The sequence below is a fragment of the Haliotis rufescens genome, unplaced genomic scaffold (assembly GCF_023055435.1).
Source record: "Haliotis rufescens isolate VD_foot unplaced genomic scaffold, xgHalRufe1.0.p SCAF_6, whole genome shotgun sequence".
NCBI classification, from domain to species: Eukaryota; Metazoa; Mollusca; class Gastropoda; order Lepetellida; family Haliotidae; genus Haliotis; species Haliotis rufescens.
In genome coordinates, this window is record NW_025964334.1 from 19,152,447 (window position 1) to 19,179,274 (window position 26,828).

General features: G+C 40.2%; 2 protein-coding genes across 3 annotated transcripts in view; one reads left to right on the forward strand and one right to left on the reverse strand.

Moving 5' to 3' along the window:
• Positions 1-107: 107 nt before the first annotated feature.
• LOC124122965 (FGFR1 oncogene partner 2 homolog) lies at positions 108-5,294 on the forward strand. Of its 2 annotated transcripts, none has more exons than XM_046486182.2 (4): positions 108-225; positions 1,300-1,435; positions 2,779-3,039; positions 4,435-5,294. In XM_046486182.2, the coding sequence occupies exons 2-4, from the start codon at positions 1,301-1,303 to the stop codon at positions 4,663-4,665; spliced, it is 627 nt and encodes a 208-aa protein (XP_046342138.1). In that variant the 5' UTR covers positions 108-225; position 1,300; the 3' UTR covers positions 4,666-5,294. The 2 variants fall into 2 exon arrangements, with proteins under 2 accessions (XP_046342138.1, XP_046342139.1); XM_046486183.2 differs by having other exon boundaries at positions 2,779-3,030.
• A 10,559-nt stretch (positions 5,295-15,853) lies between these two features.
• Positions 15,854-26,828, reverse strand: part of LOC124122949 (transmembrane 7 superfamily member 3-like) — a 38,700-nt gene continuing 27,725 nt past the window's right edge. The window contains exons 9-10 of the mRNA XM_046486154.2: positions 20,062-20,224; positions 15,854-18,797 (exon numbers count right to left, since the gene is read on the reverse strand). Of these exons, the coding sequence (XP_046342110.2) occupies positions 18,562-18,797; positions 20,062-20,224 (399 nt within the window). The 3' untranslated portion in view covers positions 15,854-18,561. The remainder of the gene's footprint in view (positions 18,798-20,061; positions 20,225-26,828) is intronic.

The following is a 26,828-nucleotide window of genomic DNA, read 5'->3' on the forward strand; positions in this document are numbered from 1 at the left end:
TAATAAATATTATTCTGGTGGGAGAACAGGATTAAATAATGCTATCGAGGCTTCAGGAAACGTCTCTCTATCGACTCTCTACGTAGAACTTGACATGTTCGCTTATAATCACCGTTACCAGGCCTTTGAAGTAAAAGAGTTACTGCCCTTGGGGAACTCTTTGCGATGAAAAGAAGTTTTCATTAACTTCCGGATATATATCGAGTCTGTCAAATTTTTCAACAGGTTTGTTGTTTGTCAGGTGTTGCACGGATTTTTTTATACTCGTGGTAATATCGGGATGCTTAGTTTCATAAGGAATAGCGAAAATAGTCTTTTAAGTTTTGTAAAAGTATGATTGCGCTGTATCTTCGTCTGGAAATGCCTTTGAACTTGTGATTTTACTGTGTCAATATTGTGCTTTCACTGTTTCAGCATATTCCGTCAGTCTTTTCCATTATGTTATGTTTTGGTTGAGGTCAGGTTAGCAAAGTTTGCAAAGTTTACAACTTTATAAATTACACATATAAGAAACCAGTCTTTGCAAATTGTCAAAATACTTTTAATATTGGTAAAGAGGTGCATGCAGTGTTCACATTTTGTAAACTAATATTAAGATGACGGATTTCATTTCAATTATTGCAGGCCTCCATCTATTATATATTTTGCTATAACATTACCAAGTGGAGATCATAGGCAGTAGTTTTGCTGTGTACTCAACCAGAAGTAATGTTGTTATATGCTGTCAGATAAATGTCAGGTACCATGACAACAGTACTGCGTATTCACACCACACTCATAATCATGATAATAGGATCCATATGAACTTGACATGTGAAAAACTGTTTGATATTGTGTTTCAGGAATGTTTACAGAGATTTATCTGCTGTGATATTCGGCAACGAATCTGCAGCAAATGACAGTAGTAATTCCCAATCTGAATTACAATTTTCCCAATTCCTCAGATTTTATGAAAATAAGAATATTTATAAATCCAATTTTGAAACATATCACAATGTTTTCCCAATTTACCTGCCAAGGGCACTTAGTTTTGAATCCTAGATAAATCCCTAGTTTTATTCAAGGAGGGCCTGAGACCATCATAAATTAATTAATATAAAATTTTCATCCCAGTCTGACAGTACAAAACATGCCACCACATTTCTGAGCTGAGAAAATTCACTGAGCGTGTTGTGTTCAAATATATGCTGTACAGAGAGTCCTACAAAATATTTATGCTTCACATGAATCACATTTTAGGACGGTTAATTTAAACATTTATTGAATTTTATGATTGTACATTTCACGTCATTGTTTCAGGATGGCTTTGACAGTAGAGAAACTGCTGAGTGATGCCAGTTACCTCATTAGTCGCCTCAAGGAACATGACTCATCAGCTGATCTCCTCATTGCCAATGCCCAGGCACTGAATAAACGTGTAGATGCCATGAAGCAGGTAGGCTAGGACACCGAATACACATTTTCTCAAGGCAAGGACGTTAACTGACTATTAAAGTCAAGTTTCCACCCTTGCCGGACTAGGCTGGAATTCCGGAGTTTCAGTTCGACTGGACATTGAGTCTATGCATAGTTCTTATACTCATGCTCTTAAAATAGTGGTAAATTACAGAGATTTGTCCAAACAAACAACAGATCATACTGACTCCCACAAGATGTGTATGAGACATTAAAATGTGAAAATCATAGTTGAATCTTCTTGTTTTAGTAGCATTATATTTATTTTTATGTTGACAAGTTATTTCCCTTACAACCCATACAATAATCCCTCTATCATGGCTATAGCTATGTATCCTGATTTTCATTCAACAGTACTTCAAGACACCTGTAGTATTAAGTCTATTTATTAGATATTATCATATAGCAAATATGGTTTTAGAATAATCAAATATTCTGATGATGACAAATGCAAATTGAACCAACAATCATCACATGTAGATGATAAGCGTGAAGATTCCGGGGTAGAATAGGTCTTCAGCAACCCATGCTTGCCGTAAAAGGTGACTATGCTTGTCGTAAACGGGATCGGGTGGTCAGGCTCGCTGACTTGGTTTATGCATGTCATCGATCCAAATTGCGTAAATCGATGCTCATGATATTAATCACTGGATTGTCTGGTCCAGACTCGATTACTTACAGGCCGCCGTCATATAGCTGGAAATATTGCTGAGTGCGGCGTTAAACAACAAACCAACCAACCAACACATGTAGATGAATGCATTTATTTATGTTATTTGTTTTTGCTTATAACAAATCATACTTTTATATGTTACAGTCAGTGTTTTAATTGGGCAATATGTATACTGCCTGAAAATTTCAGTCAATATGTATATTGACTGAATCACTCAGGCAATGTATATTTTGACTTCACTTTTTAGTCAATATGCATATTTCCTGAAAAAAGAGACTGGCTTTTAGGCAGATTGAGTGAAATGAATTTGACTCCTTAATCTAATATGAATTCTCAAGGTAACTTATGTAGAATAAAATACAACATACATTAATACAATAGTTTTCAAAGGATTTTCTACTTGCGACGAAAATTTCTTGAGAACTAACCATCTACCTCCAGGATTAATCAAATGTTTCAAGTTTTAACTGTTTATTTTGTTTTTCAAAAATAATAAAAATTCCCAGGCCTTCCTTACTTTTGGAAAAAAAAAATTCTTAAGAAACAAAATTGAATTTAGAGTGGCCTAGTTTCGTAATTTCTGTTCATAGTTCCTTTTCATCTTGATCATGCTGACGTGGCAGTTCATACCTTTTCTCTACATTGTCCAGTACCAAGATGACATAACAGAGCTGAATGAGATCGCCAAACATCGGCCCCGGTCAGCCCTGGTGCTGGGCATAGCACAGGAGAACCGGCAGATACGGGAGCTGCAGCAGGAAAACCGGGAGCTGCAGATGTCCCTGGAGGAGCACCAGTCAGCTCTTGAGCTGATCATGCAGAAGTACAGGGAGCAGATCATGCAGCTCATCCAGGGCAACAGAGTCGAGAAGCTCATCTCGCAGAAGGGAGACAACTCGAAAGTAAGAAAGGTGTTGATCACAAAGTCCTAACTATCGTTAATCAAGGATTGAATTTGACATGCCAGATCTAACAATAATTTGTGTATGATGCAAGTTCTTGAAGAGTAAAGGGTTAGCAATGTAATATTAGAATTTCACTTGGCATGGTATTTATTTTGCATTCTCTGATTGAGATATTTTTATTTTGATACTGTAAATCTGCAATCTCATTAAAATCAGATCTTAGTTCTCGCTATCACTAAACAAAGATCTGAGGACATCCCATTAGGGGTCACGTCAGAACGACCTTTCATCCGACCAATCAAAGCGCCACTGATCGTAAAAGTGACAGTTGGAATGTGTTTTCTAATTATGCAACCTTGAAAACAATAACACCGGGTATTCCAAACTACAGACTGATTCCATCAAAATTATCGTCTATCTCTTGCTTCCGTGGGATAAATATTTGAACAGAGGAGGCATTGCACAGTATGTGGGAATCACTGTCATGCAATCTCAACCATATATTAGACATTCCGGAATGTTCGATTGTTTAGTTTTCAAAATCAAAATTGTGTCAACATATTTTTCAAGTGTAGTCTGAAATGGAAGTCGACAGGTTGAAACGAGTGCCGTAAAGCTCGAGAAAGCTGCTTTCTAATTGGCTGATGTCGACTTCTTAGTCATTTCAGTGGTCAGTCGGAGTTCGCGAAAGGTTCTGACATGATCTCAGATCTTTGTTTAGCGACAGCGAGAAGCTAGATCTGATTTTAATGAGATTGGTTAATCTGGAAATTAATGCGTCTCCAAATTAATACGACTGCTGACCCCTGGCCGAAAATGCGACCCAAAATCAATGCGACTTATTTGTGCTGAGTAGAGCGCTTCCGTAAAAACAATAAATAGTGTTTCCCTTAAAACAACAAACAGTTTATATGTTTACTCTGTTGACTGGCATTAAGGAAGTTCAAAGGCCATACAATAATTGAACCATCAACAGTTCACTGATTGTATGCGGAGAAGGTGTCAACAAGCTTGACACGAGTAGGTAGGACGCTTGACCCAAGCAGTGATAACTCCCCGGATGCCTATTGTGTAATTCCTATTCTTTGTTATATACATGTCACAACTGCTGCTCAAAAAACGTGTTAGTATTCTAGTTGGTATTTCGGCTATCCAAAGCGTGCAGTGAGGCTGTCTTATTGTTGATACTCATTTTGGAGACATAAATGCGAAGTTAATTAATGTAAATAAAGACCATTCACATTTTTCGCATTTAATTCACGCTTGCGTTAATTTCAAGATTTACGGTATATCTACACCCTAATCATCATGATCATGCCAACAATTAGCAGGTCCACCCATGTGTTTATACATTCTGTACAAATGTTGTGCTAAACATGGACATCCCTCTATGTCTGCCAGGAGGAAGTTGTGCAACTGCTGGACAAGATTGATGAAATGGCCGCCGTGATGCACAAGGCTGTAAAGATAGATGATGATTCCGTGAGCAAAGAACAGGAGCAGGTGAAACAGCTGCAGACCGAGAACAAGGCCCTGCGCGAGATCCTAGAGGTCTGCACGACCTCAGGAGATCGGATTCTTAAGGAAAGGCCAATGGAAGATTCAGCTTGTCAAACTGGTGCTGAATCCTGATCAGTTGTCTCCCCTTGATTTTTCTATAAACAAATATGGCATAATAGGTGATAGATTATTTGTGCCAAAACGATTTGTTCCGACTTTGAGCAAGTGTATTTATTTCCTGACATTGCATGCCAAGTTTGCTATTTATACGATCAATATGTATCACCATGCCAACAATTGCAATGATGGAAATACTGAGTGTGATGGGGTAGGTGTGTATCCATTGCTATATAGGCCAGTAGGGAAGGGTGGGATCTTTAGTGATGGCAAGTGAAGCCCTGTGACCAGTGAGGCAAGGTGCTCGCTGATGTGGATGCTTTGACGCTAACTTGCTCGTAATGCACTGATCACAGCAAGTGTTTTCTTATCTCTAGTGTCACTGTTACAATTCAAAGCAGCAGTTTGGCAGTTTCTGCACTGGCTCAAAGATAAGCTGTCATAATCGTGGAGCCCCCTTCCCACAATTCTAAGTCCAGTGAATGTGCCCCTCCTAACTTTGAAGAGTTCTGGATTCCCCCGATGCAGGTGGTAGGGGGTGTTCCCATAGAGTAGGTGACCTGAGGGGTTTGGTGACCAATCAGCTTGTCCCTTGAGTTAGCTAGGGGACCATACGGACATGTTTCCTGAGTGTGTGTGTGTGTGGGGGGTGGGGTTGGGGGGGTGGGGTTTACAGGCTCGGTTCCCTGAGGGGAGGGAGGGGGGGGACGATAGAGCTCGTTGCCTGTGGAGTAAGGTGAGCAATAGATGAAGGAGTGAGACTGACCATGATACAAATGTTGCCTGTGGGGTTGTGGTTACCACAGATCTGGTTGCCTGTGGGGTTAGGATGACCGTAGACCTGGTTGCCTGTGGGGTTAGGATGACCGTAGACCTGGTTGCCTGTAGGGTTAGGATGACCGTAGACCTGGTTGCCTGTGGGGTTAGGATGACTGTAGACCTGGTTGCCTGTGGGGTTAGGATTACCATAGATCTGGTTGCCTGTGGGGTTAGGATTACCATAGACCTGGTTGCCTGTGTGGTTAGGATTACCATAGACCTGGTTGCCTGTGGGGTTAGGATGACTGTAGACCTGGTTGCCTGTGGGGTTAGGATGACTGTAGACCTGGTTGCCTGTGGGGTTAGGATCACTGTAGACCTGGTTGCCTGTGGGGTTAGGATTACCGTAGACCTGGTTGCCTGTGGGGTTAGGATGACTGTAGACCTGGTTGCCTGTGGGGTTAGGATGACGTAGACCTGGTTGCCTGTGGGGTTAGGATTACCATAGACCTGGTTGCCTGTGGGGTTAGGATTACCGTAGACCTGGTTGCCTGTGGGGTTAGGATTACCGTAGACCTGGTTGCCTGTGGGGTTAGGATGACCGTAGACCTGGTTGCCTGTGGGGTTAGGATTACCGTAGACCTGGTTGCCTGTGGGGTTAGGATTACCGTAGACCTGGTTGCCTGTGGGGTTAGAATTACTGTAGACCTGGTTGCCTGTGGGGTTGGGATTACCGTAGACCCGGTTGCCTGTGGGGTTAGGATGACCGTAGACCTGGTTGCCTGTGGGGTTAGGATGACCGTAGACCTGGTTGCCTGTGGGGTTAGGATGACCGTAGACCTGGTTGCCTGTGGGGTTAGGATGACCGTAGACCTGGTTGCCTGTGGGGTTAGGATGACCGTAGATCTGGTTGCCTGTGGGGTTAGGATGACCGTAGACCTTGATGCCTGTGGGGTTACGATGACTGTAGACCTGGTTGCCTGTGGGGTTAGGATGACTGTAGACCTGGTTGCCTGTGGGGTTAGGATGACCGTAGCCCTGGTTGACTGAGGAGGCGGTGTGAACATAGCAGATATACCTGGAGGGATAGGGTGATCATGATGTTGCTGATTGCCTGAGTGTGAAGGTAGACATGGGCTGGGTTGCCTGAAGGGTTGAGTGAACAAAGTCTTATTACCTGCAGGGTAAGGGTAGCAGAGTGCTGGATGTCTAAGGGGTGGAAAAAAGGGAGCTTGATTGCCTCAAAGGTAGATTGATCTAAAACTTAGATAAATTAGTGTTGATAGGATTTGAACATTTGCAAATAACAGGCAACGAATGAATGGATGTATCAATCATGTTACAATTATGCTGCAGACAAAAAAGTTGTTATCCTGATGACGTCAGCATTATTTGTGCTTAAAGGAATCTGTAGTTATTGCTTGTCACTGTTAATTGGCTTGTCATAGAAATTTCAAATTGAAAAAAAAACTGATTGGTTTTGAAATGTTTGTCCATGTGTTTGTACATCCTGCCCCACATTGGAGTGGGAATGTACTGATATAAAGAATCTCACCCGAGTGTCTTTTTATATCAAATAAATCAACACGAGTTGATAAAAGTGGGAAAACTCCAAGGCTTGCCGAGGATTTTTTCCACTTTTATCAACGAATGTTGATATATCTGATATCAAAAGACAGGAGGGTGAGAATTTTTTTATCATCCAACATCATTCTTCCAACTTTTTCAGTTTGTAGACAGTAATAAGCAGTGTCTTAAGCGTAAAAAGTACTGCTAACAGCTTCAATAGCAGAGCCATTAGTGATGTCATTTGATTGTGACGTCATGGTAACCAATTATGTCACAAAGCATTGTGATGCAATTTTATTGCAGCGATATCTACAGTGTAGATATCGCTTGATCTCACCCAAGCGATATCTCCTGTGGGAGCCTGTTTTGGATGATAAATATAAATATTATATGTATGAACCTATTTTTAAGTCTTACTTGAATTATAAAAGTAAGAAGCATGATTGCATTATCATGAAAGTGTTTGTTGACATTGTATTGTGTGTCTAACTACTGATGCTTCAAACCGCCCACTTTGATGTTGTGAATTTTTTAGATTAAAGTATGCTTGAACATTAACACTTCACTAATCTACACATGACACAATTATGTTAAAACTTCATTTCCCTAATTTCAGAGAATACCATCATGTAATATTTCAGTTTCCATGGTTACTTGGATCATTCCAGCATTATGTCTTTGAAACCAGAATAATGTATGTTAATCATTTTCATTCAAACTGTCTAAGTGTTTCTTTATGACCGTTATTATTTTCCATATATTTATCCATAGTCAGGTCCGACAATTGGATCTCAGCCCTTTTCTTCCAAATTACTTCTGATAGAAAGCGACGCTGGATTTATGTCCTATATCTTCATAACATGATATAGGGTAAACAAGACTATAGAGGGCCTTTCTCCCCAAGCCTGGTTGTACGTGATATACTGTAAACAATAAACAAGAATAACAAACAAACGAGACTCTAACTGGCCGGCTGTTGTCTTGGCTGAGCCATATTGAGGGCTTGTTGATCATAACGTGCGTGGGTGGAGGGCTTCAAATCAAGAGACTGACACATACCAAGTACAGGGGTTCATCGCGACCTGCTCAGGGGCCAAATTCCGCAACAAGTGTCAGTAAAGGTTCCCAAATTGAAATTGCAAATTTCCCCATTGATGTTAATATAGTTATTAAACTAATGTTATCCTACCTCCATGTCAGAATGATGTGATCTGATTGGTCCACGTGATCTTGATAAAATACTATGTATCCAGCCCTGGAGGGAAATAAGCGGGTTAATAAATCTCTTATACCGCGCCACAAACAAGTCAGTCTGAACATGGATTTCTGAAAGGCAGAATAAATCCCTTATACCCCGCAGCTTTATTCGACAATGACATAGCACAAGTTAACCTCAGCTCAACTGAACAGCTGTTTTCTATCAATTTTGAATATGTTTATAATTTTCTTACAATGTAATGTAAAAACATGTCGGGAAGATGAATATGTTGTAGCAGGATCACTGGGGGTGGTCTTATGCGTCCCTCAGCTCACGCTCATGGTATTAAACCTAACGTGGAACGCATAAAACCCCATCTATCCCTCGGGATCGTGCTACAACTTATATTATGCAGCATGAATCTCTCACCTACTCATGATTTGTACCTTGCTGTAAATAGCTGCTAGAATGCTGATACAGCATTAAACAATAATCACTCACTCACTCACTCATGACTTGTGCATGTATATTGTGTTGCAATTGAATGGAATGTTGATAACCAGTACACAAGACTCAAGGAGCAATGATCGCATGAAGTAGTTGGAGTAATGATTGAATGACCCAGTTAGATGTCGTCAGAAGATTAAGATTGTGTCTCGGTGTGATTTTTTTGGTCATAATCATGAATGGTACAATTGATGTTTTCCAAAAAAATTATGCTTGACTGAAATTTGTCTTTAATTACATTTTTTAGATATTTCGTACTTTAAAGACGCTGCTTTCTTTTTTTTAATGACAAATGGAGAAAACTTAAAAACGAATTTCACTATTTTTGCTTGAGATGACCAAGTGATACTTGATCCTTTTCATCACATTGCAAAGAGATGTACATATTTATGTCCCTTGGCTACCAGGATCTGCTGATCCTGGGTTGAGGTCCCTGATTCTCTGTGATTCATATCCTTGGTTTGTCGGCACCTTTCCTGTGCTCATGGGTATTCACATCTTCCCGAGGCAAGAGAGTTATCTGACTATAAAAGTCCAGTTTCCACCCTTGCCGAACAAGGCTGGAATTCCTGGGCCACCAGTGGTTATTACGAGTCATGTCCCGTCTCAGCCTCTCCTATGGACCAATCAGATTCCACCTCTTATATCACTTGCATTTGTATCAAACAAAATGGCGGCGCCCAGCCAAGACGATCCTATCGATAATCAAGATCCATATTGTTATAAAAGGGGTCTGACGTCGAGAAGTGCCTCAAACTGCATGAGCACCTTCATTAAAAAAGATAGGGAAAATATCTGTTGACAATTTGTTTGCGGTGTACATGCTTTGCAAATCCTGCAAACAACCGAAATCTACACGACAGTTTACTAACCGGATTTCGATTTCGTTGCGGGATTTTGATTGGATTATGCATAGACTCGTTAGTCAAGCCAGAATGTAACCCTGTAATACCAGCCTCGTCCGGCAAGGGTGGAAACTGGACAATTATAGTCAGTTAACTCTCTGGCCTCGGGAAGATAGGGTATTCACTGAAAATGTAAATGTCAAGGACCTGTGTTGTTTTTGGCAATCCTCCCACATTAGGCTGAAACATCATGAAACCTAACTAAATCACTAATTCTACTATGAATTTGGAAATTACTCTGTTCTGATTGGTCAATAAGAGGTATCAAATAACAAAAAAAGCAAACATGTGCATTACAATGGAAACTAATATTTATGGAAAAGTACTTCTCTTTCAGTCATTGGCGATATGCATTACAAGTTAAAGTTGAATGTATAATTATGGGTTACAAAATTCAGATGGTTCCTGGAATATTCAAAGTACCGTATGTGTGGCAATGTGGAACTATTTTCTTCTAAATTCAATTTAACGCATTTTAATCTACAGGTAACCTAGCTCTGCATTGAAAACACAGTTTGTTTATTGAAATTGCTCATGAGTTCATGATTGTTTGGTGAGAAACTAAACCTCCAAACGTAGATGTATCACATGATGGCTGTTAGAGCTTGAAGAAACCTCATTCACTGAAGTAATCAAACTGGGTTCCATATCTCTCAGGAATGAGTGAGTGAGTTGGGTTAATCGCCGCTTTTAACAGTATTCCAGTTATATCGCGGCGTGTCAGCTTAATATGGGAGGAAAGCCCGAAGTGATGCAGGTCTCAGACGTTTACCACTTCGGTGAAACCTACGAGCACGGGTATGGTGCTGACAAACCTAGAAACATAATTGGGGCGAACCGGGATTCAAACCCACAATTAAAGGTTTCTGGCGTGGCCAAGGGACGCCACTCTGCAAAGCGAATCACGGCGCTTTAGACGACAGGGCCACCTGTGCCCCCCCTCTCAGGAAGATGGGACAGTGGGATTGCCTAGTGACTAAGGTTGTCGTGATCACATCAAAGTCCTGGGTTCGATTCCCCACATTGGTACAGTGTGTGAGACTCATTTCTGGTGTCCCTACTAGGATAATGCTGGAATATTGTGCAAAGAGGTGTATAACCCAACACAGTCACTCACTCCTTATAAAGCCACAAACACAAGCTTTGAATCAAATAAAACTTCCTGCTTTCTGTGTTATTTCTTATAAGTACTGTTTGTGATTTATGCAGATTATAGCAGGCTTGTTTACAGTTTATTTTCTACAGATAAGGCTATTTCTTGTTTACAGATAAATACACATAAAACCGCTAAAATTTTGAAAAACACTTGATAATTATCAAGGTTGTCATCTAGAAACTGCATATTCAAGGTCATCATTGAAAAAAGATTTGAGTTGAATATAAAACTAAAAGGACAAATAAAGTATGAGTAAAACTGAAATAATATTATGCTGCACTTTATTACTTTTACAAAAGGGTGGTGGGTTGGCCTAGTGGTTACAGCATTCGCTCCTCACGCCGAAGGCCCGGGTTCAATTCCCCACATGGATACAATGTGTGAAGCCCATTTCTGGTGTCCTCTGCCTTGATATCGCTGGAATATTGCTAAAAGCGGTGCAAGACTTTTACAAAAATCATTGCTTGATAAAACAATTGAAACTTATTCCTGTCAAATGCTTTAGACCTGTAGAACAATTTGAGGATATTTAACTGTCACTTATGTCGTTGCCATGGCAATACTTGATGCCACTGTTCACACAAGGCCATAGTATTTCACAAACTAGATCCCCCTCAATGGGAGTGTCTTCCAATAGAGTTTCCAAGGGTGAATACTGTAAGCAGACCAGGGTTATTATTTCCTGATAAAATGTATGACTTGCTGTCTTGTTTTGACTTGTATATACACTGTATCTACATGAATCTCAGCATTGGCTGCTTACTATAGGTGTTGTCAAACATGTAAATAAGAGAAAAGAGTATGCTTCAGTGTCAAATGTATGTTCTATCGAATAAAGTAACAAACTCATCTGATTGTTTGTTTGTTTTTAAACTGGGATAAGAAGCCCTTGTTACAGATGTTGCTTAGAAACAATAGGGTGTAAAATATCCACAATATATTGCAGCCGTGATTTTTCCAGTTTTTGAGATAGTGGTTTCACTCGCTCATATTGAAACTTCATCTGACATGACACCTCAGATCTTGATCCCCAGGTGCATCATAGCGAAAGATGTTAAAAGGTATACTTGTTACCCTGCCTGGTGCTCATGGGGACCTATGAAGACCCGGGTTAGAACAGGTCTTCAGCAACCCATACTTGCCTGTAAAAGGCGACTATGCTTGTTGTATGAGGCGACTAACAGGATGTAAGTTGTAGGATACAAACAAGTGAGGATCCGATGGCATCAATGCCTTTGAAATTCAGGCTTTTTAGACGAGTCCAAACCTTTTATTTCACTAGTCCATAGAGCTTGAACGAGACAGAAATGTTTACATTTTTACATTATTGTCAGTTTTATTCAGTTCCAATTTGCAGCACAATTGAAGAATTGAAAACTGGTTCAGAATTCTAGCCCTCAAATGCTACTTGTCTTTGAGGACTACCATCATTGGATTTTTACTGGTCCTCAGCACAATGTAATAGTCTCAGGCTAGCAGACAAGCATGAATTTGAATCCTGGCTACAATGCCTTGACAGACCGCCTCCGTGGTCTTGTGGTAGAGCCTCCGCCCAGAGAGCGGAAGGTCCGGGGTTCAATCCCCGGCCGCGTCATACCAAAAGACGTTAAAAGATGGTACTTGTTGATTCCCTGTCTTGCGCTCGGCATTAAGGGGCTAAAACAAGGACTGGTCGGCTCGGAGTCAGTATACTGTGTCTGAGTGGGGTATTCATGTTAAACTGCGGCATGGTATCTCAGTGTGATAACACTATAAATCGGCATCAGTCCGGAATATTACAAGCAGCCACACACACACACACACACACACACACTCACACATACGTGCATGCACGTCGCTATATAAGTGCAATAATCTTGGCACGTGGCATTAAACCCAATTTCACCACACCTCACAATGCCTTGTGATTGTTGGTCATTGTATTCAGATGGACTGGATCACAGCTTTTGCTGTCACCTCTAGTTTGCCAGACTCAATATTTACACCATTAACTTACCCTAAAAGCCTTGATCGTTGTTCACAATATCGATCACTGGATTGCCTAATGTCTGTTGGCACTCCTCCTTTTTGCAGACATCTTACATGTTACCTATATGGTCAGCCAAGTCACTTGTTACTTGCGTAATATGTGCACCCCCTTTTCCAAATTATGGATCCTTATTTGGCCTGAATATTTTAACATTCAGTCATTGCATGTACCCCTGGGGATTCTGGGTTACAATAAGACCCCAGTAGATCTGCTTGTACCATGAGGCAACCTAAATAATCGGTCAAGGATGGCGAGGGGGCACGGTGGCCCAGTCGTCTAAGGAGCCGCTATTCGCTGTGCAGAGTTGCGTCCCTTGGGCACGCCAGAAACCTATGATTGTGGGTTAAAATCCCGGTTCGCCCCGATTATGTTTCTAGGTTTGTCAGCACCATACCCGTGCTCGTGGGTTTCACCGAAGTGGTAAAAGTCTGAGACTCGCATCTTCGCACTTCAGGCTTTCCTCCCACATTAAGCGGACACGCCGTAATATAACTGTAATACTGTTAAAAGCGGCGTTAAACCCAACTCACTCACTCACTCACTCACTCAAGGATGGTGACCTGGTTGATTGGGTGTAATCACATAGATCGTTGCTCATATCAATCACTGGAATTTGACGTCTAGTCCAGACATGCAGCTGACATTGAGATCTTAAACAAACAAACAAGATGAGGATATACGTTGACGACATAAAACATAATCTTTTATTTACATTTATCTTGCCAAAGCCATGCATTCACTTGTAAAATCAAGGGCGGATCCAGCATTATTAAAGGGAAGTGACCAAAATATCAAAGTCTCCTCTCAGATAATTTAACTACTTTTCAAAAGGAGGACCTGGTCCACCTTGACTCCCCCCTCCCTCCCAAACCTCTGGCTGGATCCGCCTATTCCGGCAATATGACAATGTTGAAGAAAATATGCAAGTATATTTGAAATTTGATTTGTTTTTTTGTTTTTTTATAAAGTCATGCATTCATAAAATAAATTATCTATGTACAGAAAACAAAACTGAATGAGTCAGCATATTAAGTACAAATATAATACTCAAAAGAAGTCAAACAACACACTATAGTTTCATATCTAATGGCTGGTGAGTATTGAAACACACAGCCAGATACCATGTTATGTGGTCTCTGACACATCCTTCAAATTGTGGGTTGTCTTTAGCTTGTTTTCAGTGTCTTACTATTCTCACTTCATCTCCAGCACCGGATAAACCTTATCAGGATTTCAGGAATGTTTATAAGTGTACAGAAAATCTGACAGATATACAGTAGGACTGTCCTATCTTTTTTCAATCATCTGTTCCAAAGATTTCTTCCAACACAACAGGGACATCTGTGCTCGAAATAAGAATAAACATAACATTTCAAAAGAATGTTTTTCAAATAATTTAAAAAAATAATTATCAGTCAGATGAAATAAAGAGCATTACTTCAAATCTACTCCTGGATCTATCAAAAACTTTTTTTCATTAACGAAATTATTTAACAGACTTGGTGAACATTGCAACACTTGTTTCACTTTTGTGAAAATCTGAGTCAGCTGATTTGTAAGGCATGAACTCAAGTGTCTGACTATAGTATTATATAAGTGCGAATAATATCAATCACTGGCTTGTCTGATCCAGACTAACAGACATGATTATTTACAAGCCATCGTCCTGCAGTGCATCCTCATTATCTCCAGGGGCAGTTTTTCGGAAATGGGTCACAAATACCCACCCTACCCACCCACCCCCTCCTAATTTTCATTACCATTTTGCCGACCAATCAAATGTCAACCTAAGGGAAAGGGTAAGGGAGATAACCTTTATTATTGAGAAACCAAAGCAACCACTAGTTTTAATGGACTTTAAGACATCCTTTCCATCCAAACATTTTTGCGGGCTTTCTTTGCGTGACAGTCAGTTTTTCAATGTTGAATTTCATAACTCAATCATAATCAACGAGACTGGCCAACCCAACATTGCGCCTGGTTTGTAACTCATATTCTGATTGGTACGTTAGACCTAGTAGCGTAGCCAATCAAATTGGCAAATGGAAATCAAGGACAGGTATTTTGTGATTGCAAGAACCACGGCAATGCATCCAGGGGTTAGTGCACGTTTACCGAAATGCTAGCCATGGAGATATATAGGATGTCTGCAGTGATGATACAGGTGGAATATTGTTGAATGCAAAGTTAATAGTTAAACAAAAAACAAACAAAACTAAAAGGTCAGGCACTTGTTAGATGTGGTGTAAATAAGTCAATCATTGTGAAACTTTCTTAGAAAGATTTGGCAAAAATAATTTTCCATACATTTGTTGCCTACTAGGTTCTTGTACGAGGCAACCCAATGGAACAGGTGGTCAGACTCGGTGACTTGATAGCATGTCACATGCCCCAATGGTGTGGTCGTTCATAATATCAATTACCGTATTCGACGTAATAAGCGCCCCGCTCTAATAAGCGCCCACGGCGATATTTGCTAATATATTGGCTAGTGAACAATCCCAATTAGCACCCATTCCGATTGATCAATGTACACAAGACTTATCTATTCGTGTATAATACGCACTAGCGTGTTATCATAGTTATATGCACCGTTAATTATGGGGAATTAAATTCTGGAAAAATGTATCCGTCGTAAATAAACATTTCAGGCTGTCAGCATAAACCACGAAATTTATCTTTCAATTTTTTTTTCCACCAAAATAATATTCTAATAAGAGCCCCATATTTCTAATTTTGAGAGCGCCCAGGGCGCTTATTACGTCGAACACGGTATCTATTTTTTAAGGCCCCCTTCATATGGCTGGAATATTGCAGAGAGCGGCATTTAAAAAACAAAGTAGCATGTCAACATATTATGATGACTCATTGCTCATAAGCATTAGCTCATTCATATCATGATTGATTTGTTGTTAAACGCCACATTTAGCAATATTCCAGCGATATGAAGGCGGTCTGTGAATAATCTATTTTGGACCAGACAATCCAGTGCCTCACTGTGCAACTGGGATACGATGACATGCATCAACCAAGTCAGTGAGCCTGACAACCCGATTCCGTTAGTCGCCTCTCACAACAAGCATGGGTTGCTGAAGATCAAGTCTCACCCGGATCTTCACCAAGATAAGACAAGCATGGGTTGCTGAAGATCAAGTCTCACCCGGATCTTCACCAAGATAAGACAAGCATGGGTTGCTGAAGATCAAGTCTCACCTGGATCATCTCCAGGATAAGATAAGCATGGGTTGCTGAAGATCAAGTCTCACCCGGATCTTCACCAAGATAAGACAAGCATGGGTTGCTGAAGATCAAGTCTCACCCGGATCTTCACCAAGATAAGACAAGCATGGGTTGCTGAAGACCAATTCTAACCCGAATCTTCACAGGGCCCATCATATCAAAAACATAATGCCATCAGTATTTAAGTACAAGATCATGACGGTGATGCGGCATTAACACAGTTACGGAAACAGAAATACAGCAGATACTTGGTAAAAAACTGACCAATCCCATGAAAGAAATACTGGCATTATTTTTTAGAATCAATAAAGCCTTGTTGACAAATGGCAAACACCGGCCCAGGGGGCTCTGCGGAATTTCCGTCCTTGTTGCTGGTGGATTAGTGTACCGGTGTTTGCCATTAATCATTTACATCTGTAAGGGAGATAACTCTAGATGGTTTTAACAAACGGTAGGGCGCCAATGGGCAGAACATCTACAACTACTACCAGCCAACAGATACAGATCATGCAAACATTCTGTAATTAAGCTGTTTTTATATCAACTGTAACACAAAAGCGCTGTGTCACAAAAAACATAGTTAAAAATATAGGACTCAATGCAAGAAACCCCTGATGAACTCTCAATGTATATAAAAATATTTTTCAAGCAAAATATTTTTTTCAACTAAAAAAATGTGGTTTCTATGAATATATTCATTGTATGTGCAACATTGTTAAAAAAAAAATTAAAACCTTCACTTGACGTATCATCTATGTGTTCTACTAACCAATTCACTTGGCAATTCTGTTGCCATGGATACATACAGCTTCACATCCCACTTGATGGTGTTTTCGCATTCCAAAGTGGTGTACAGACTTTTCAATGCCATCACATTAAAGGCTGTAAAATTACCAATTACTGTCATATTTCAGTAAGCATTGTTTGAATGCTATACCTTTGCAAACATTCATGCATGTTTCAGAGTTGAATGGTCAGCTTCCCAATTAATTTTAAAATCTTTGTGATTTGTGATTTAAAAAATGTAGGTTCTCTTATGCACAAAATGGTGTCTTTGCTTTCGCTAGGTCAGATACCATAGAAAATCCACTAGTTTCGTAACAATGGAATCTGACAAGACTGAGTGTTGTATTCTCTAAATACTGAGAATACTGAGCATCAGCAGCATGTACACGTAACAATTTCACAAATTTGATAGAGACAAGACGCCATCTTTCAAATATCAGATATATAGTATTAAATGTTTTTCACTAGATAGGTCTGTGCTTTCATCAACTATGAAAGCAATCGCTGGACTTTCACGAATCTCTGCAAGTAGTTCCTCCTCAATGAGAACCGAGATAATATTTATGAATTCCGATTTGTCGTATCCTCTCTATAGAGCTTGGATGTGATTTTTGCTCAGTGTAATTCAACAAGGTTGGGCCTATTGTCAAGTTACCATTCATATGGTGCATTGCATTGCATTGCATTGCGTTGAGCTGTGCATCACATATTAACCTAGCTAGCAAGAAATGTATCTACTGGTATCTGAATCTCATGTCCGACACCATCACCTGGTAAAGCTGTACAATATACATACTCAGCATCATTATATAGTGAGTGAGTGAGTGAGTTTGGTTTTACGCCGCTTTTAGCAATATTCCAGCAATATCACGGCGGGGGACACCAGAAATGGGCTTCACACATTGTACCCATGTCGGGAATCGAACCCGGGTCTTCGGCGTGACGAGCGAACGCTTTTACCGCTAGGCTACCCGACCGCCCCGCATCATTATATAAGGGACACCTAGGTATGAAGGGTGTCAAAAATGAACACATGCCAACAAGCATCAATAGGTCTGAGTATGCTGACATACGACATAAATGTTGTTAATGTCTATGTCACAGTAATTGGATGCTTTTGTGAAACTTGAAAAATGGATGACTATTAAAAACAAGGGAAAGTGCAAGATTGAAGACGATGGAAAAAGCTACCCAAAACAAACGCCTGAACGCAACCAGTGGTTTAGCCCATGCAGTGCAATACATGACAAGTAACAGTCGATGTGGGTCTAAAATGGTTCCTCCCAGATGCAAATGAACTGCACTCTTGGAAGATGAAAATGCTACGTTCTCTGATACTTTAACCCTTTATCTGCTTGTAGTGTTCGAAACAAGCACCTGCGTGTAGGCCCGGGGAAGCTGATCTTGTGTTGGGCCTGTAGTTTCCAATTTGTACAGGCCATCAGGGCCTGTATTAAATTTACGTGTTGATTTAGTGGTCGCAATAAGCTGCAGTTTTTTAAATGAGGGCCTAAAGAGTTTAGACAGGGCCTGCAGCTTCTAAAGCCTGTGGGTCCTGATGGCAGTCTGGCAATTCATTTTATGTCCTACACTGTCTGTGTGACCCTTCAATAATGACATGGAGTAGAATGTGGCCTTGACGCTATCATAACAGTTATTACCACTGTCAGATGGATATCCAATGTTTCTCTACATATGACAGCAAAAACAAAAGCTGAATATACTGAAATCAGTACACGAAACATAAAACATAACAATAATCTCAAGTGGGCTGGTTGTTGACTTGACCTTGACCTTGACTATAATCTGGCCATGACCTTTCCTTCAACAGGGGTCGTTGCTCATCCTCAGGTTGATGTGACAGAGGTCGTTCCAGTCGTCTTGCTTTTTTCACATGAGCTGGGCAAGGTGGGAAAGGGGGCTTTTTCCTTTCTCGATAGAACTGGAAGACTGTTCCCACGATGAAGAGCCCCGCCCACAGCACAGTCAGAATCACCTCTGGAAACATGGAAGACATCTGATGAAGACTTAGAGGGATATTTTGAAGATGCCAAGACTACCATTACGAATGCGTGGGCCTAAAAATTAACCGTTTGGTTCAGATGATAAAACACAAAACATCAAGGTCAACGGTTAGAATAAAACAATTTTGCTTTTGCCTTAAGGACAAAAAAATGCACATTTTGTCACCAAGATTGCACACTTTAACAAACAATAAGACGATTAATTTTTTGTGTTGATTTGCGGATTTGCTGACATGAAAAATAGGAAAATTAAATTATAACTAAATGACTTTTCTGATGTAATGGCATAAAAATAGAAAATAAAATATAAGTTAACATGAAATTTCAATCAAATAAGTTTCATTGCTAAAATATGAAATACACAGCACAGTGTTTACATCAAAGTTTGAAGAGAAGTAGACAGATAAGAGTTATAGCCCTTTGATATGACATATCTGGTTGTCCAGTCATTCAGACGGGAAAATAGCAACATTCATGTGCCACGTGAATGGAGACAAGATGATACATATGAAATCTTTTCGACCACCAATGTTGAAAGCACAAAACATAATTCCGATACCAAAAAAGATATTTATCACCTGACGTAAAAGTGAAACTGTTGAGAACATGTGCTTTGCCCTAATTTCCAAAGTAGGAAGGGTTCAAATTTAAATACTCCATAAAAATAAATGATGGCCGCTGTACAACAGGCTTCATCATGTTCTTCCTACCACGAGGGCATTGCTCAAAGCAGTCTCAAAACCCAACTCACTCACTCACTCTTACGACGACTTGAACATCAAGGAATTGGGGAAACTGGTATGCTTTGATCCAATCTTGTCAACAGTGATTCAGGATCTTTGTACACATATCCAGAACAAATTGGGTCATAATCAAAGGGAGGTAACTATGGCCGGTTCATTTATTGAAGAAAAAGCTTGCTTGGTTTGTTGTTTAACGCCCCACTCAGCAATATTCCAGCTATATGAAGGCGGTCTGTAAATAATCGAGTCTGGACCAGACAATCCAGTGATTAATATCATGAGCATGGATCCACGCAATTGGGATCGATGACATTCATCAACAAAGTCAGCGAGCCTGACCACCCGATCCCGTTAGTCGCCTTTTACGACAAGCATAGTCACCTTTTATGGCAAGCACTGGCTGCTGAAGACCTATTCTACCCCGGAATCTTCACGGGTCTGAAGAAAACGCTGTAAAGCCTGACAACACTTGAATATGACCATCTGATCCCCTACCATTGGTTTCGAAGGGGAAGATGTTGGTGATGTTGAGGTATTCGGGGAGAGTCTGGTGGTTCACGGAGTTGAGGATGATGTACTTGAGGCTGCTCCAGAGGAACACGTCCACACACAACACGCACAGGTACGAGCCCACGAATGTACATGATAGGATGTTGAGCTGAAGTAGAATATCAATTACCGTATTCGACGTAATAAGCGCCCCGCTCTAATAAGCGCCCACAGCGATATTTGCTAATATAATGGCTCATGTATCCCAATTAGCACCCCTTCCGATTGATCAATGTACACAACACTTATTTATGCGCGTATAATACGCACTCGTGTGTTATTTGTAACCCTAAATTATGGGCAAATAAATTCTGGAAAAATATATCTCTCGTATATAAACATTTCAGGCTGTCAGCATAAACCACGGAATTTATCTTTCAACTCTGTTTTTTTTGACACAATAATATTCTAATAAGAGCCCCCTATTTCTAATTTTGAGAGCGCCCTGGTATTCTGAAATATTACCGAAAAGTTTACAATATGGAGTGTAATAGTGAAGCCTCTTGAAGTCCCCTACCATGATTGCATGCGCCTGAATATTGCTGGAAACACATACTGCCATTAGAGAACGAAAGAATGTCAAATTGTGTGTTTGTTGTTAAACACGACAAGGGCAGATCTAGGATTTTGAGAGATTGCAGATCATGTGTAAAAATAGTAACGTGACAAAGATAGCATCTTCCCGAGGCAAGGGCGTTAACAGACTATAAAAGTCCTGCTTCCATCTTAGTGCCACCAGTGGCTATTAGGACTTATGTCACTTCTATGTCCCCCCTACTGACCAATCAAACAAAATGGCCACGCCCAGTCAAGGCGATGTGATCACTAATCAAGATCTATGTTGTTATAAAACGAGTCTTACCCAGCAATGTAAATCAAATCAATTGAGCACTACGATCAAAAACCTGAAAACATTTGCAAAATACCTGTCGACGCCCATTTGACCATATGATAGATAGATGGTCTCTGACGGCTTTGCAAAATCCTGCAGTCGACCGAAATCTGCACGTTGAAATCCATGTTGTTTACAAACTGGTTGTCTAGTTCGTTACGCGATTTTTATTGGACTGTGCATAGTCCAGCCAGAATGTAACTCTGGAACTCCAGCCATTTCGCCATGTCGGAAACTGGACTTTTATAGTCAGTTAACGCCCTTGCCTTGGGAAGATGCAAAGATAGGCACCCTGAAAACTAAATATAAACTCCCCCAAGTGATACGTGGGACATCTGTGTGTTTGGAAGATTTAATACAAAGTGAAACAGAGTTCATCAAACATTAATGGAGAAGTAACAGCATGTGCCGAAACTAGTTCAAGCACGCCAGTTATGTGGGGACAAGCACTTACATGCTGAAAAATAGCACCTGGTGCTTGCAGGCATTGTCTGCATACAAGATCTTGTCCCGATAATGCACAAATGTCAAGTACCCTGGACATAAACAAAATCTAATCTTCGCTAATAAGAGACATCACATCATGAGACTTCCTCCGACGAATCTGTTGACTTCTTGTATGCAACATATACTATAACACCTATTCCGTCTCTACAACACATGGATCTGCCAATCACACCCTTGAAGGAGGAAATGGGATTCATCACTGAACCAAACACTACGGCAATGTCCAGGAAGCCACAGATAATGGAACCGACATCACTGTAGCCACTGAAGTCGATTACATTGAGATAAACTAACACCAATATGGGGTCTTCTTGCTCAAATTCCAGCTCATCAACGGTTACGGAGACGTGCAGATATGGTAAGTAAAGCAGGACTTGGTGTCGCAGTGTACGTTGCAGTCAGGGTCTTCTTCCGAAAGTGAAGGACCCAGATGTTGCAATCCTGGGCTGCTGTGGAGATGCGGGGCGTCTCCCTTACCTTGATGCCATATCATTATTATTATTAGGGCTCTATGCCTGAAAGGCAAGAGACCTATTGTAATCGTTCGATTTATTAGGGCTCCTGCCTACAAGGCAAGAGCCCTATTGTAATTGTTCGATTTATTATTATTATTAGGGCTCCCTGCCTACAAGGCAAGAGCCCTATTGTAATTGTTCGATTTATTATTATTATTATTCTTTATTATTATTATTATTATTATTATTCCGGCGTTTTTTGTTCCAATCCTACCTCCAAAACTACTGCTCAGAATGTCTTCAAAATTTCCACAAAGATACCTTAGATCCTGAAGCAGATACCACAAAAATCCCAAGACTCTAGACTCAAAGACTAAGGGCAGACAACTCAAAACAACTTTAAAAATCGCAATTTCAACAGCTCATAACTCCGCCACGAAAGCTCCAAAGACATCCAAAATTCCTGAACAGATCCGGAATCAGATGCCAAACAAAATCTCTACACATCCAATGTAGCGAAATTGCTTCGTTTGGCCTCCATATTGGATTAAGTGTTTTGGCACTGTTTTTTACCAGATATCTCAGTACTTGACTCCCAAAATCTCCTCAGCTCAAACTACCAGCTCAAAAGCTTCCAAACTCTCCACACTTTGGCTCCAAGTACCATACTAACAACTTCAAAGAAAAAATCCTCAGATATGTCTACAATGGCCGCCATATTGACTCCGACTTCCGGCTCAAAGTTATTTTCAAACCTTTGAGAGGACATCTTTAGCAAGCTCTGACATTGGAAACTTATGAGGTAAGGCATTTGAACAACTTCTGTTGAGTCTTGCTTTGGTTGCTGAACAAGATCTCTTCTTGCTCTTATGTCAAAAGTCACGTGATGTGGCGGCCATATTGGATTTTGCTAGCCTCTCATATTTTTACTTTGCAAACTACCTAGCTGCTAAAGTTCTTGATAGAAAGTGCTACAAATAACCACAATGCACAAGCATGAGACGCTGAACATTTCATGTTCTTAGCTGTTTGTCAAAAGTTGCGTCATTTGGCGTCCATATTGGATTAAAGGCCGTGAAAATGCCAAAAGTGATAAAAACGGCACAAAACAGCATATATCTCCGCCAAAATTGCTCCAATAGCTACCCTATTTTGCATGTGACACCGTCATAAGATACCGATCATTTTCGATCCAGCCGTCAAAATCGATATTTCCAGCCGTTTGGCCGCCATCTTGGATTTAAGATTTTCTTCGTCAGGTTGCCATGGAAACCAAACTTGACAACGGAATGCAGTGATATTCACAGCACTATTAGATACAGACCATGGGAAGATGTTTGCAAAGTTTCAGCTTTGTAAGTTAGATAGTTCGTGAGAAAATGACAAAACAGAGTTTTGGTGGACAGACGCGCGGACGGACGGCGGACATGCATATCATCAAAATTTACCTATACATATGCTAGAACTGGTCGGGATAATGCATAATTACTAATCACTTCCACCATACATGCAATAACAGTCGCGTGAGAGCTCGCCAAAAAAAGTACATTTTCGTTTTACGGACCACCTAAATGACCTTGACCCCGTGACCTTGGTGACCTTGAATTTTTTTAAATGGTTTTAGTCCAGCTACCCGATCCCGGGGTCAAAAGTGCCAAAATCGCAAAAATAACGATTTCTTATTAGGGCTCCCTGCCTACAAGGCAAGAGCCCTATTGTAATTGTTCGATTTATTATTATTATTATTCTTTATTATTATTATTATTATTATTATTCCGGCGTTTTTTGTTCCAATCCTACCTCCAAAACTACTGCTCAGAATGTCTTCAAAATTTCCACAAAGATACCTTAGATCCTGAAGCAGATACCACAAAAATCCCAAGACTCTAGACTCAAAGACTAAGGGCAGACAACTCAAAACAACTTTAAAAATCGCAATTTCAACAGCTCATAACTCCGCCACGAAAGCTCCAAAGACATCCAAAATTCCTGAACAGATCCGGAATCAGATGCCAAACAAAATCTCTACACATCCAATGTAGCGAAATTGCTTCGTTTGGCCTCCATATTGGATTAAGTGTTTTGGCACTGTTTTTTACCAGATATCTCAGTACTTGACTCCCAAAATCTCCTCAGCTCAAACTACCAGCTCAAAAGCTTCCAAACTCTCCACACTTTGGCTCCAAGTACCATACTAACAACTTCAAAGAAAATATATGTATGTGATATGTTGACCTGATAGCCCTTGTCCTGACGATTCCAGAACACCAAACCGTTTATCTGTAGCTCAATGGACAACGGAGCTACAGCCTTTTGAAAATGGCACTCTTTGGCCCAGGTCCATAAACTTGCCAAATAGCACAACTCTAAATACCGGTAGCTGAACTCTAAATACCCGTAACTCCGAAACTACTCGTCCGATTTCGACCAGATTTGGTATATGTATATTCAGTGGGGATGTCTGCTGCCACGACCAATTGTAGCGTCATAGGAAATAAGACGACGGGGAGAGAAATGATGCATAATGTATGTATAACAACATCTTTCAACATCTTGCTCCTAACCAGATCATTCTATAACTGGCAGACTAGGCAATCTTTAGTATTTACATGTGCAATTCGATATTGAAATGCAGTCAAAAATCACAAATCCTACATACATCAAACTCTTATTTCACATGTTCTGGAAATGTCATTTAGTGGGGGTGACATGAGTATTTTACGAACTCTTCAAACATTTTTTAAAGTAAAAGACACTGAAAGAAGCAGCAGTAACATGACAAATAAGTCCCGTTCACTGCACTTCAATCGACAGCAATACTCGTGCATACGATTCCGTTCTCTTGGCGCTATACGCTACATTATTGTCGGTATAGGTTTATTTATATAACAAACTACAGTCTGTAGTACGTGAGCTTTGTGTATAGTTTTAGGCTATTGACCACAGAAATCAGTTATCAGGGTCAATGAGATACAGTGTTAAAACAGCTGATGGACAACGCAAGTAGAAACGGACTATAGAAATACATTTACGTTTGCGCTCGTACGTTCAACGGTTCTGTATAGAAACTTGGAGTAAATATCAACATCGCATGTTTTGTTATGTCTAAGCTCATACCTGCATCGATTGCCGCGAATTCACAATACACATTGTCAAGCAAAGAACTGCGCATACATGAATATTGGCCTCACAGCGTGTCAGCGTGCCTCAGTCCCATGCGGCTGGGTCGGTCGGTCGGGTGCATATTGGAACGTGATCCACGTGCACAGTAATGGCATGGCGAAACAGCTATAGCGGGGTCGTCCGAGAGCCGCGCGTGGGGTGCTTCAGTCAAAACATGACCTACATCCCGCCCGAGGTGTTACCTCCTTCATAAATGCTGTTCAGACTATGGGATTTACGGTAGGTTTGTGATTGAAAGTTTGATATCGCTGAACTCTCCGATTAATGTACTATCTTTTAAACGTACTTGTCATAATTTTGTCATACAACAGACAGGTTCACTTCATGTTTCGACGGTAGCGATTTCTATAGTCTGTTTCTTTATGGATTTTCTTCACGCTGTTTTCAGTAGTCACTGCTAGCAGAAAGCACGCATTTTGTACGTTTGTGATTTAATATCGCTGAACTCTCCGTTTAATTTACTGGTACTTGTCTTAATTGTATTACCTCAATTTCAAGTAATAACAGACCATTTATATGTTCACTTCGTTTCAATAGTAGCGACTTCTATAGTCTGTTTCTGTATAGATTCTCTTCACGCTGTTTGTAATACATTCTGTCAGTGGAAAGTACGCAGTTTGTAGGATTGTGATTGAAAGTTTAATATCGCTGAACTCTCCAATTAATTTACTCTCAAACTGGGTTTAACGGTAGGTTTGTGATTGAAAGTTTAAAATCGCTTAATTTACTATCTTTTCACGTACTTGTCATAATTGTATTACCACAAATTCAAATAATAACAGATCATTTATATGTTCACTCAGTTTCGATGGTAGCTATTTCTATAGTCTGTTTCTGTATAGATTCTCTTCACGCTGTTTGTAATACTCTCTGCCAGTGGAAAGTGCACAGTTTCCCGTACTTGCACGGTAGATCCATCCTGTTGCTCCCTGTCTAAAAGAATCGTTGTACAACATGTTGTTGTTTTTTTTACATAAAATGCCTTGTTTTTCCTTGGAACGGATTTCCGCACTATCAAACTACCCGTTTATGATCTGAACCTGTTCATTATTGATAATTCCATTTTTTTTCTGGAAGATCCCAGATATAATGCCGACTTTAAGGAGTATTATTTACCAATATCATTATGGATTAGAAACCAGTCCCGTTCTCAACCTACTTAAGTGCATTGATCTCCATTGTGTTTACAGCTAATCTTCTTTTAAACTTTGATCACAAACGCTTGGAAGGCTTGGGGTTTTCTTAGCTGATTGGTTGAATTGCTTCAACAATGACATGACAAGAGGTGACCGACATGTGTTGTTACTGTTAGATAATGTCCCAAGCCATCTCATCCCTGAGCACGAGTCAAATTACAAGATCCATTTCCTGAATATTACAATAACAAGTCACCAACACCTCTGCATGCTGGTATCTTCCATACTTAACAGGTACAGGGCCAAAATGGGAATTTTTTTCTTGGTCAAAACGGACAGGTGAAATATCCTATTGATAATCCAGATCATCTTATACTCGTACACAGTATAGCACATATCCTTCCGCATATCCGAATGCTTTTATATAACAACAGGAGAAAATGCCTTAATGGTAATTCAATTAGTTTTATTAAGAACTCAGTTTCAATGGTTTTTAGTACTCTGTATAACCAAAGTGCAATTTTACAAAAGTACATCTAT